At 51.8% G+C, this 11428-nt stretch overlaps 1 protein-coding gene across 2 annotated transcripts in view; it reads right to left on the bottom strand.

Annotated features, from left to right (window-relative positions):
• Window positions 1-256: 256 nt before the first annotated feature.
• The window catches only part of RNF146 (ring finger protein 146), an 11656-nt gene continuing 484 nt past the window's right edge, over window positions 257-11428 (bottom strand). Inside the window, exons 2-3 of one of the 2 annotated variants that reach the window (XM_014955630.1) lie at window positions 5786-5938; window positions 257-1318 (exon numbers count right to left, since the gene is read on the bottom strand). In XM_014955630.1, coding sequence (XP_014811116.1) covers window positions 292-1317 — 1026 coding nt within the window. In that variant the 5' untranslated portion in view covers window position 1318; window positions 5786-5938 and the 3' untranslated portion in view covers window positions 257-291. Of the gene's footprint in view, window positions 1319-5785; window positions 5942-11428 lie in introns of both variants that reach the window. The other variant, XM_014955628.1, reaches the window with a different exon arrangement.

The following is an 11428-nucleotide window of genomic DNA, read 5'->3' as shown; positions in this document are numbered from 1 at the left end:
AAACCCTGCCCAGACAACCCAGCTCCTGCAGCCAGAGTCTTCCAGCCCAGACGTGGGGAGGGGGAGAAAATGCTACAAAAAGAAACACGAGACATTTCCAGGGAAACTGGGTATTGCTGAGCAGCTCCCAAACCCTGCCCGGGACAACCCAGCTCCTGCACTCAGAGTCTTCCAGCCCAGACGGGGAAGAGACTGGAGTTAAACAGCCCAAATCCCTCCCTCCCCTTCCCCCGGCCCCAGACAGAGACTCTGCAGGAACAGGGCTGAGTTTTTATTCTCATGGCTCTAGATTCAAACTTCGGTGACCGTGCACTGTCCGTCCGGCCTCCTGGACCTGGCCACCCCGGCCACCGCGCCGTCCGCCCCCGCCTGGCCCGCGCTGGCCTCCCAGTGTCTCTGTGGGGCTGGGTGCTGCTGGGGGGCACCCACCTCCTCCCCGTCGCTGCTGCCGTCCCACTCCGTCTCCTCCAGAGAGGTGTCGGGGGCCGCCGCCCGGCCCGAGGACGATGACTCCTGCTCTTCTTCCCCCTCTCCCCGGTGGCTCCTCTCGGCCACGCTCTCTCCATTGATCTGTAGGTGGGCCAAAGAGTTCTCCAGGGAGTCGCTGGCCTCGGGGGAGGGCGTGGAGGGGCTCCCCAGCTGAGCGCCCGGCGATGGCAGGGGCCTGGCGGGGACAGTGGCCGGGGCCTGGCCGGCGGTGGCCCCCGGGGCCGGGCTGCTGTCTGCCCCGTCGGCCGAGCTCTCCCGGGCCAGGGTGACGGCCTCACAGTCCAGCCTCAGCCCGGCCACCCCCTTCTTTGGGATATCTATGATGTCCCTTTTGATTTTCCTGCGCCGTCCGTGCTCATTCCTCCGGTACTGAACCATGTTTTCCAGATCAGCTACGTATAAAAACCCGGCGATGAGCATCTCAGTGCTCTTCTTACCCTTGGAAAAGGCATCTTCCAGCTCCCTGCTGGTGCGCTCGTCGTACTGCCACCACCCGTTCCTGCCCTCGTAGTACCAGGCGTACTCCCCGTTCCCTCTGCTGGCCGCTTTCAGTTCCTCGGGAGAGAGCAGGGTGGGCTTGTCCAGGAAATCCTCGGGGATCTCCTGGCGGCAGAGCGCGCAGCGTTTCCCCAGCCAGGAGGCTCCCTTGACGCAGAGGTAGCAGAAGACGTGCTTGCAGGGCAGGCTGACGGGGTGCACGCAGGTCTGGAGGCAGATGGCACACTCGGGCACGGGCAGGGACGGGGCGGGGGCGGCGCAGGACTCGTTGGCCTTGCGGTTGGCGGGCAGCATGTTGATGGAGTGGTCGATTTCCCCACAGCCGGCCATCCTGCGGGGGGACAGAGGCACAGCAGTTCAGTTCACGTCCAGTGCTGGGCTCCCCAGTTCAAGAGGGACAGGGAACTACTAGAAAGAGTCCAGCGAAGGGCAACAAAGATGATTCAAGGATTGGAGCATCTCCCTTATGAGGAGAGACTGAGAGAGCTGGGACTCTTTAGTCTGGAGAAGAGAAGGCTGAGGGGAGACCTTATCAACGCCTACAAGTATCTCAAGGGAGGGTTGAAGGAGGAGGGAGCCAGACTCTTTTCAGTGGTTCCCAGTGAGAGGACGAGGGGCAACGGGCACAAGTTGGACCATAAGAGGTTCCACTCAAATATGAGGAGAAACTTCTTCACGGTGAGGGTGACAGAGCCCTGGAACAGGCTGCCCAGGGAGGGTGTGGAGTCCCCTTCTTTGGAGATTTTCAAGACCCGCCTGGATGCTCCTGAGTAACATGCTCTGACAAGCTCTAGGCAATCCTGCTTCAGCAGGGGAGTTGGACTAGATGATCTCTATGGTCCCTTCCAACTCTAAAATTCAGTGAAATTCAGTGAAATTCTGGGGTGGCCTCTGGCCCCAGCAGCCACAGAAGGAGCTGCTGACCTTAAATTAAGGCCAGGCCTCATTTCTGAGGCTCAACTCAAAGAGGCCGGCAGGTTATCATGCTGCTCCCTGAGCTGACAGACTAAACCGAGCACCGGGAGGATTTCTTTTGCTAATCACCAATCTTTCTCCGTTTCATTTTCATGCCAAGTTAGAAAACCAAGCGTGGCCTTTCCTCTGCTCTCTCTGAAGTGCTGATAATTAACAGCCTCCCACCAGCCACTCGCTTGGGAGCCGCCTCAGGAAATGGAAAGCGGCTGCCATTCCCTCCTCAAGAGGTGATGCAGCCGCAAACACCCAGAGCAGTCTGCTCTCTCTGAAGTGCTGATAATTAACAACCTCCCACCAGCCACTCACTTGGGAGCCGCCTCAGGAAATGGAAAGTGACTGCCATTCTCTCCTCAAGAGGTGATGCAGCTGCAAACACCCAGAGCAGTGGAAGAGGGGAGATTTAGATTGGATATTAGGAAGAAATTCCTGACTATGAGGGTGGTGAGAGCCTGGCCCAGGTTGCCCAGAGAAGCTGTGGCTGCCCCATCCCTGGAGGGGTTCAAGGCCAGGATGGATGGGGCTTGGAGCAACCTGGTCTGGTGGGAGGTGTCCCTGCCCAGGGCAGGGGTGTGGCAGTGGATGATCTTTAAGGTCCCATCCAACTCTCACCATTCTGTGATTCTAACTCAAACCAGTGTCTCCTCCAGCACTGGTGATGTATGATGAAAGGATCACGGCCCAAGAGAGGTCTCCAGTGGAGAACACACCTTCTGTGATTCTAACTCAAACCAGTGTCTCCTTCAGGACTGGTGATGTTTGATGAAGGGATCGCGGCCCAGGAGAGGTCTCCAGTGGAGAACACCCCCGGATGAACCCCACCACCAGCACACCCCATCCCTCACACTGGGCTCAGAACCACAACAGGGCTGCAGAAAACAACCAGATTCAGAAACTGATCACGGCCCAAGAGAGGTCTCCAGTGGAGAACACACCTGGATGAACCCCACCACCAGCACACCCCATCCCTCACACTGGACTCAGAATCACAACGGGGCTGCAGAAACAACCAGATTCAGAAACCAAAATGGCTTTTTCAAAAGACACCCTGGGTTTTTTCCCTGAGCACCACACGGTCCAGCTGGGGGCAGCCTGGCAGGAGGAGCAGTGTCACCGCAGACACACCACCACCAGCTCATGGGTTAGTGGAGCCTCTGCCTCCTCTGGCCATACCTCAGTTCTGTCATTAAAAACCATTTCTGCAGCAACTGTAAGAGAGCAGGGAACGCAAAACTCTGTGGATTTGGCACTGCGTGGGATTTCAGCAGTTGAAAAATTCTAGCCTAAATATGCAAATGCCTCGTCGACTGTGTTTTTGCCATGGCAATCTTCCACAGCCCGCTTCACGGCAACTCTCCTTTCATGCTCCTATTTATTAGCAGCCAAACCCAACACCAGCTACCAAATGCAGGGGGAGAATGGGCTCTGGGGGACAGGGCCTAAAAAGGTGCCTTTTCCACTTAAATCCCCAAGGGACTCAGCAGCACGGGGCGATATTGGGCAAAACAGCCTTTCAGTGCAACGGGTCCTTGTGGCACAAGTGGCCAGGAACAGCTTGTAGAGAACTGGCACAGGGGCTGACAGGGACCTTGGGGAGTCCACCAGCACCTGGCTGTGTCTAGCTGGGGTTCCCCAAAACCCCAGGGATGGAGGTGCCAGAGCCCCCCCGGGCCCCCTGTGTGTGTTACACACAGCACCAGCACCGTGCTGCCTCCAGAGAAAACACCTGCTGAGCCTGTAAAAGCCCTCCCTGCTTTAAACACCTGATGAATACGCGCTGAGATTAAATAACATAAAAAAGGCTTCTGCTTTAGTACCTGTATTTACCTTTACAATAAGGTATAAAGTGCTATTTACTCAAAAACCTGTTTCTGTCTGCTGGCTCTTCCCTTCTAGCGCTGTCATTTCCTCTCCAAAGACCAATGCCTCTTTAATGCTATTTTTTATCAAATCATTCTCTTAAGAGCTCTACAGCTCAAATATTTTTTCCTAAAGTAGCACATAATCGTATCTACCTCTGGTTTGGTTTCCTATCTGAATTTCTTTCCCTGGGATTAAAGACAAACCTGCCCAGTAGTTCTGTGATCAGGGTTCCAGAGCCAGGCACCGCACACCCCACCGCCTGGGAGCTGCCTTTTTCCAAGGCTCATGCTCTCCAGGAGCCTCATGCTTCTGAGGCTGCATTGTGCAACAGAATTTTACACCAAAACTAGGGCTTTATAACCAGAAACTCATCAGAAAAAGGGGGAAGAAAAGCTTAGCCACAAATACAAGCCAACCAGCATCTCCCAACAGAAGAGCTCCAAGAGAAACCCATGGTTGACTGATCTGTGCTAACCGTGGCTGGGGTAAAGGATCTGAATTTTCAAGGGCTCCCACAAGGAGACACGACTGGGCAAAAGGCCCAGCAGCAGAGATTTTTACTCCCAAGCTGGTTTTACAGAAGGCTGCTTCTCCCTGAACACACTTGACAAGGTTCTACTTTTCCGAGTCTGAGAGTAAGAGCACCTGCAGGTGAGTGACTGGGATACCAGCCACCTACCAGAAGTCAGATTTTGGAGGAGATGAAGACACAAATCTGGGACTACAAATGCAATGCATTTTGACACATCACACTGTGATCCCAGGAGGTAGCTTGTAGGAAACTAAGCAGCAGAGTGAAAGCCCTCACCTGTTGAATGACTGTGCTCAACAGGTCACCCCTTCCTTTGAGGGCTCTGTGACCCCTCACCACACCAGGACAATAATGCAGGGTGTGAAGAGAAAGGAGTAAATGCCTTCTCTTGACATTCCTGTGTGATTTTTCATGACTCGGAGGCAGGAGGGATGTGTAAGATGAATGGATGCAGCTGGAGGAACCAACCCTCATCTCCAAGCAAGTGCTACCCAGACGCCTCCAGCTCGTAGGAGAGAAGTGCAACTGCTCCTGCCGGGGCTCAGAGTCCAGCACCACTGCCATTTGTATCCACTGATGCTGTCTCACTTCCTATTTTTAAAGGAAGATCCTAATTAATCCTTCTTTATGTTTTTAAGTATCAAGTCTAGGCCACAGAGCGCGTTTCTAAGCTGGTACCAGGACACACTCTTAGGTTTTTATTGAGGGAATCCTTCAGAAAGGGGGAAAAAAACAAGAGCTGCTGCTGTGGGGCGGCATAGCTGTGGGGGCACCTTCACTGTACCAAGAACTAACCAAACTGACCGCACAATGTCTTCCTGAAGCTGAAGAGTAGCATTTTATAACCAGGTTTAATCCAAACAGGCTCCATGTGAGAAGTGTTATCAAACAGCAAAGCTCTGGTTTTTGGAGGTTGGGTTCCCTTAAGTTGCTTTATGGCAACAGGGAAAATGGCATTACTGACAAGCGAGGCTAAAAATTAATCAAACTCAAGGACAAGCTCTAAAATTAATTTTATCTGAAGTATTTAGATCCCCAGTTCAGGTATAAATAAGGGATCTGAACACTGCATTTTAACAGAAATACAGCCTAAAGCCATCAACGAAGGAACTAGTCCACAGCCTTGCCAGATCCCACCTCTCTATTAGCCTGTTGTGTTTGTTTTTTATTTTTAATACTAAAACATACATTTAATTTGTAAGCTCAGGATGCACAGTGCAGAGAGCCTTCATCAACACAGAGTGTGGGAGAGGTGATGTATAAAACCTGTATGAAAAGAGTCTTTCTAGGATTGGTGAAGAAAATGTAAATTCCCACAAAACCACCTCTTAAGTATGTAATTTTGCAAACTCCAGCTCCACTCCCAGCTGCAGCAGAGCAGCCAGTGAAGGAGCCCACACACCAAAGCCCAGTAAGAAAACAAGAGCTTACTTTTTCTGAGGAATCCTACTGGAGCATGCCCCGAGTGAGGTGTCCCCTCCTCAGCTGTCCCCGGCTGGGGTGGCAGGTCCCCGCTCCCGGGGCTGGCTCATTCCTCGCTGCTCCTGCCCGGGGACACGCCGTGGCCTTCAGCTTCTCCACACACTGCTGGAAAGCAGATAAAAGCAGCGTTAGGTGCTGTAGGCAGGGACGAGCCAGCAGGACAGGACACCATGGTCCTCAACAGCAAAGCAATTACCGTGCTCTCATTGACCTGACGCTGTTTGCTCTAAAAATGCCATCACACTTCTCTTGCCTTTTGCAATAACCCGTTTGAGCCCATGGTTTTGATGTTAATTATTTTGATGTCCGACTTTAGAAAAAGATAATTTGCTGAAGTGTTATAAAGGCAATTATCTTTAACTGTAATAAGTTAATGGCTCACTTCCATAAAGCCACCACGTACACAAAGCGAGGCGCACGCTACGTGTGTGCAAATTTAACCTCTAATAAATGACTCCCTACACTCAGAGAGTTAAAAAAGCCGCAACACCTTCCTAAACCCATCTCCACCACAGCCTTCCAAAGGTCCACCTGGGCTGGTGTCCCGTCTCTGACCAGGGGCAGGAGGCAGGTGCTTGAGGAGAGAAGGGTGCAGGCACCGATGTCCCCTGCTCCTCTCCCTATTTCCAAGGGTCTGTAGCTGTTCCAACAGCCCTGTGCCCTCCTCCCCCTTTTCAGAGACCTCACTCATTCATTTCAGCAATGAACCTCAGAACCCTTCAGCACTTTCTTTCCTCTATAAATCTACACATGTACGTTCTCACACCAGTGTCTGAACAAGCTCTGTGACCTGGATTTGGTGCTTAGCAAGGTAAACAAAAAATAAAAAAAAGGTTAATTAGTATCTTTCTTTATTTCTTTAGAAAACGCTGAAGGGCTCCAAGGTTCACTCGTGGCATGAATGTGTGTGGTCTCTGAAAAAGAGGACAAGGACACAACTCAAGGCCAGCAGGTAACGTCAGCCACAACACATTCTGTGTGTGTCCCTGACCAGGACCTCAGCGAAGTCACCACACAAATACCTCATCACCACTGGAAACCAGTGTCAACAAATACCTCACGGAGTCACAGAATGATGTGGGGTTGGAAGGGACCTCTGGAGATCATCCAGTCCAACCCCCTGCCACAACAGGTTGCACAGGAACGTGTCCAGGTGGGTTTGAATGTCTCCAGAGACAGAAACTCCACCACCTCTCTGGGCAGCCTCTGCCAGGGCTCTGCCACCCTCACAGGAAAGAAGTTCCTCCTCATGTTTAGGTAGAACTTCTTATGTTCAAGTTTGTGCCCGTTCCCTCTTGTCCTGTCCCTGGGCACCACTGAGAAAAGCCTGGCCCCATCCTCCTGACACCCACCCTTTCAGTATTTATAGGTGTTGATCAGATGCCCCCCTCAGCCTTCTCTTCTCCAGACTAAACAGACCCAAGTCCCTCAGCCTTTCCTCATCAGAGAGATGCTCCAGGCTCCTCATCATCTTTGTGGACCTTTGCTGTCCCCTCTCCAGCAGTTCCCTGTCCTTCTTGAACTGGACCCAGTGCTCCAGATGGGGCCTCACCAGGGCAGAGTAGAGGAGGAGGATGGCCTCTCTCAACCTGCTGGTCACACTCTTCCTGATGCCCCCCAAGCTGCCATTGGCCTTCTTGGCCACAAGGGCACATTGCTGGCTCATGGGCATCCTGTTGTCCACCGGGACTAACAGAATAACACCAGTAGGGAGGTAGGGACCTGCAAGCTCAGAGAAGATGGTGGCCATCAGGATTCCACTGTCACATTCCCACACCCCAACCAGGAAGGTCTTGCCCTCAAAGAACCCCTCTCAGTTACAGAGAGTTTTGGGGACTCCTCGGGGAACAGGCCCACGAGTCACAGGGTTCTGCCTTCCCTCGGGGCCGCGGCTTTTCAACACGGTTCTGAAGCATTTTGAACCGCCATTCCCAGTTGCTGCAAAACACAGGAGTGACATGGAGCAGACCTGAGAATGTCACGGCTTAGATTTCAATTTGAAATCTGAAAATTTGAAATTTGAAGAATTGAAAGGAATCACTTCAGTATAAATTCAGTGCAGATCAGACAAGTGCAGAGTGGAGTCAAGTCAAGGAGTGGTCAGTCCCTGAAAGAACCCGAAGCATTTATTGTTTCAGCCTTCTGTGCTACATCCTCCATCAAATGATTGGACATTTGTCATTAGGAACAGAGTGAAATGTTCAGGCGACTCCAGTATCGGGCACATCACTCAAGTGTGTTATTTTCTTTACAGCCCAGCTCCACGTACCGTTCTGCGCAGCTACATTTAGCAAGAGCTCCGAAGGAAAAAGGCAAAAATTAACAAGCCTTTCCCCACCTTTCCTCCCTCCCTCCCTCCTTCCCCTGGCTGCCCCTCTCCTCACACATCGCTCCCAAACCAAGAGCTGCAGCCACAGGGCGATTCTGGCTCTGCCAACCCCAGGAGATGATGCCCTGTTTGCTGTGCTCAGAGGGGACACGGGGGGGGGACCAGGAACTGTGTCCTGCTCCTCCTGCAGGGACCACCCCAAGCCCTGTATCTCCCCATCTCTCACATCACAGACCCAGGTGTTCTCTGGAGATGGGAGGAAAAAGGTTGGGTCAGTTCTGGTGGATTTCTTCGGAAATAAAAAAACATGCAGGTACATCTTCAAGGTATGCAATTATATCTGGGAGAATCCAATTAGGGCATAATTACAGGATAGTGGTAGGGCAACGTTCTCAGTGCTGCATAGCTCTCCAAAAGAACTAGTTCACACACTGACTCCAGGTGACCTCTACGTTTCATGGCATTGTTATTTATTTAATGAGCCAGTCTTGAAAATTTTACTGAACGGGACAAAAGACACTTACACCCCCCCTTCCCGGAGGGGATGACTCCCTTCAAGCCAAGTGGGTGAGGGCTGGGTTCTAGACTTCAAAATGAACTTTCCCTGAAGAACAGCAGGTAGGACGAGGAGTCGTGCTACGTTACTCACTCGCTAAATCCACGCACCCTCTCGCACACCGATTTTGGAATGTCCACTCAAGATGCAACAGCTAAAGGCCAGCCCCACCGATGAGGAGCAGGAGTGTTAATTGGGCAGTGTCCCCTCCCCAGCTGAGCCCCAGCCAGCGTTTAACTGCCCTCTGTCCCCTTGGAGGGACACTCACAGGGACAAGCCACCTCTGCTTTTCTCCACCCAGCCCAAGGATGTGGAAGTGGTGGAGGTCCCACCAGAGCGACTTCCCAAAAACTACTGCAGGTTCTCCTGAAGAAAAATGTCAAGCTTTAACTAGACCCAGGTGGAATGAAGCAATTTCTCGTTAGTTGAGTCAGCTGTGCCCCTTGGATCCTCAGAAAACCACCAGACCCAACATGGTTTTTTCCACTTTTCTATTTCTTTTGAAAAAAACAGCAACAACAATAAAAAAAAAAATCCCAAAAGTGTACATATTGAAGAAGCCAGCTCCTAAATGATGATAAAGTTACCTACAGTCTTAAGGAGTCATTTCTTTAAGTAAAAGCTTGGCCTTTAAAACAAACAAGCACAAATCACTGGTGAACTCAACAAATGCCAGCTCCGAACCGAAGCAGCAGAGACTATTACTGGAGTCCTACCTCGGACGAGAGATGATCTCACACATTCTGCAACTCTCTACAGATTACTCTAAAATAGCTGTCACAAATTCAGCATTTCCCCCACCCTTAAGTTGAAAACTCAACAGCTATAGCATCACTTCAATACAATAAATGCTCTTCTCTAATTAAAACACTTGGATTTTTCCATCAAGCTCCCAAACTCATAATTCAATTATCGAGGGGGCAGGAGAGAAAAAAGCATCCCAGGGTTCTGCCCTTCCCTACAATGCACCACAAAGCTAGCGCTGGGGGAAGGAGGAAGGAAAGGGGGCTGGGATTTTAAATGGGAAAATCCCTCTGCTGTCCATACAGCACCGGCTCCGGGGACTGAGCCTGTCAGGGATTTTATTAAACTGCCCCCCGGCACCAGGCAGCCCCACAGACAAATAACCTCGCTCTTCCCTGCCACTGGCTCCTCTGCATCTGCTTCTGAAACTCAGAGTATCTTCAGGAATCGTTAGCTGTGATGAGGCTTCAAGCTGCCTGTCACTCCTTGTCCTGTGCTATTACACGTTAATAAAAACACCCAGCCCCTCCATGCCCATTTGGAACTGAAGCACAGAAGAGTCAACCATTTCAGCACGGAACTGCTGCCGATTTATTCAAAATGAGGTTCCTCTCCTGCGCTACAACTGGAGCACTGAATCTGAGTTTTGAGCACACGCCCTATTTCAATTTATTTATCAGAACAAAACGTTGGCTTTTCACTCAAATAAAATGATATTGTGTGGAAAACAAAGCAGAAAGTGGTTCACCTGAAGCTATCAATGTTAAAAACAAAAAGTAAGTACAGGAACATCTCTTCATATCTATAGACTTGATTAGTGTGCACATAGAAGAGAGGGGGGGAAAAAAAAAAATCAATTTTAACAAAAAGACTTTTCCCGTAACAATTCCAGGAGTCTGCTGTTCAATAGCCTTTAAAAATACTGCACTCCCAGCTCCCTAAATAAACGACAACCCAATTAGATCAAAATTGATGCAGTATATTTTGAGGGAAACAAGAAGAACAGAACTTTCTGTTCCACTGGGTACAGACCCAGCCTTACTGGCACAAGTGGGACTCGGAGTGGCTGGGGAGGGAGCCCAGCCCCCACCGCACCAGGCGATAGAGCACGGTCTTGCAAACGGTCGATATTTTAAGCTTCACTCAAATTGACCAAATCAATAATCAGACTTCACCGTGCCCTCACTGTGATTTCTGGGGGAGCGTCTCCAGCGCTGCCGTAGGAAGGAGCCGTGCCTGGCCCGCTCTCCCCAGAGCCAAACGCTACAAAAACCCGTATTTTTAGCGTTAGAAACGTGCCCAAAGCAGCGCCCCGGGGGCTGCTGCTCCCCGCGGGTGTCCTCACACACCTGCGCCCCTCCAGGAACGACCCCCCCACCACGGACAAGTGGCTCTAGATGTTAAAAACCCCACGTTTTTATTCGGTTTTATCTGTGTCACCGCTCCGATTATCTTCTTTTGGTAGGAAAAACTCGTATTTAAGGAATTCTGGCAGCTGATTTTTAACCACCGGCCCCTCTCCCGTAGCCCCGTTTCACCGCTCCCGGGGCTGGGGGGGGATGAGGGGACGATCCCGGTGCCGGGCACAAAGGAACAAAAGCCCTTCCTTCCACGAACAACCCCCCCCCACACCGGTAAATCCTCTCTCGCCGTGCTCGGTGCTCCCCCGCGGGATAACGGGGGGGACGACGAGGGGACAACACCCAAGGGACATTCCGAAGGGCGGGTGACAACCCTCAGGAACGGGGGTTCTTTTTTTTTGGAGAGGGGGGGTGCCAAAGCCCCCGCCCTGCGCCCTTTTCCCGTTGTGGGGGGGCTATTTCACACAAGGAAACCGCGAACTGCGGGCCCAAACCCCTCCACCGGGGGAGATGAGGGGGGGACACGACACCTACCGACTCTCACCGGAGCCCTCCCCTCCCGGTACGGCGGGGGCTGGGCCCCCCTCCCCCGTCCGCGACGG

Source organism: Calidris pugnax, unplaced genomic scaffold (genome assembly GCF_001431845.1).
Source record: "Calidris pugnax isolate Ruff unplaced genomic scaffold, ASM143184v1 scaffold284, whole genome shotgun sequence".
NCBI lineage: Eukaryota > Metazoa > Chordata > Aves > Charadriiformes > Scolopacidae > Calidris > Calidris pugnax.
This window is presented reverse-complemented; position numbering and strand designations above follow the sequence as displayed.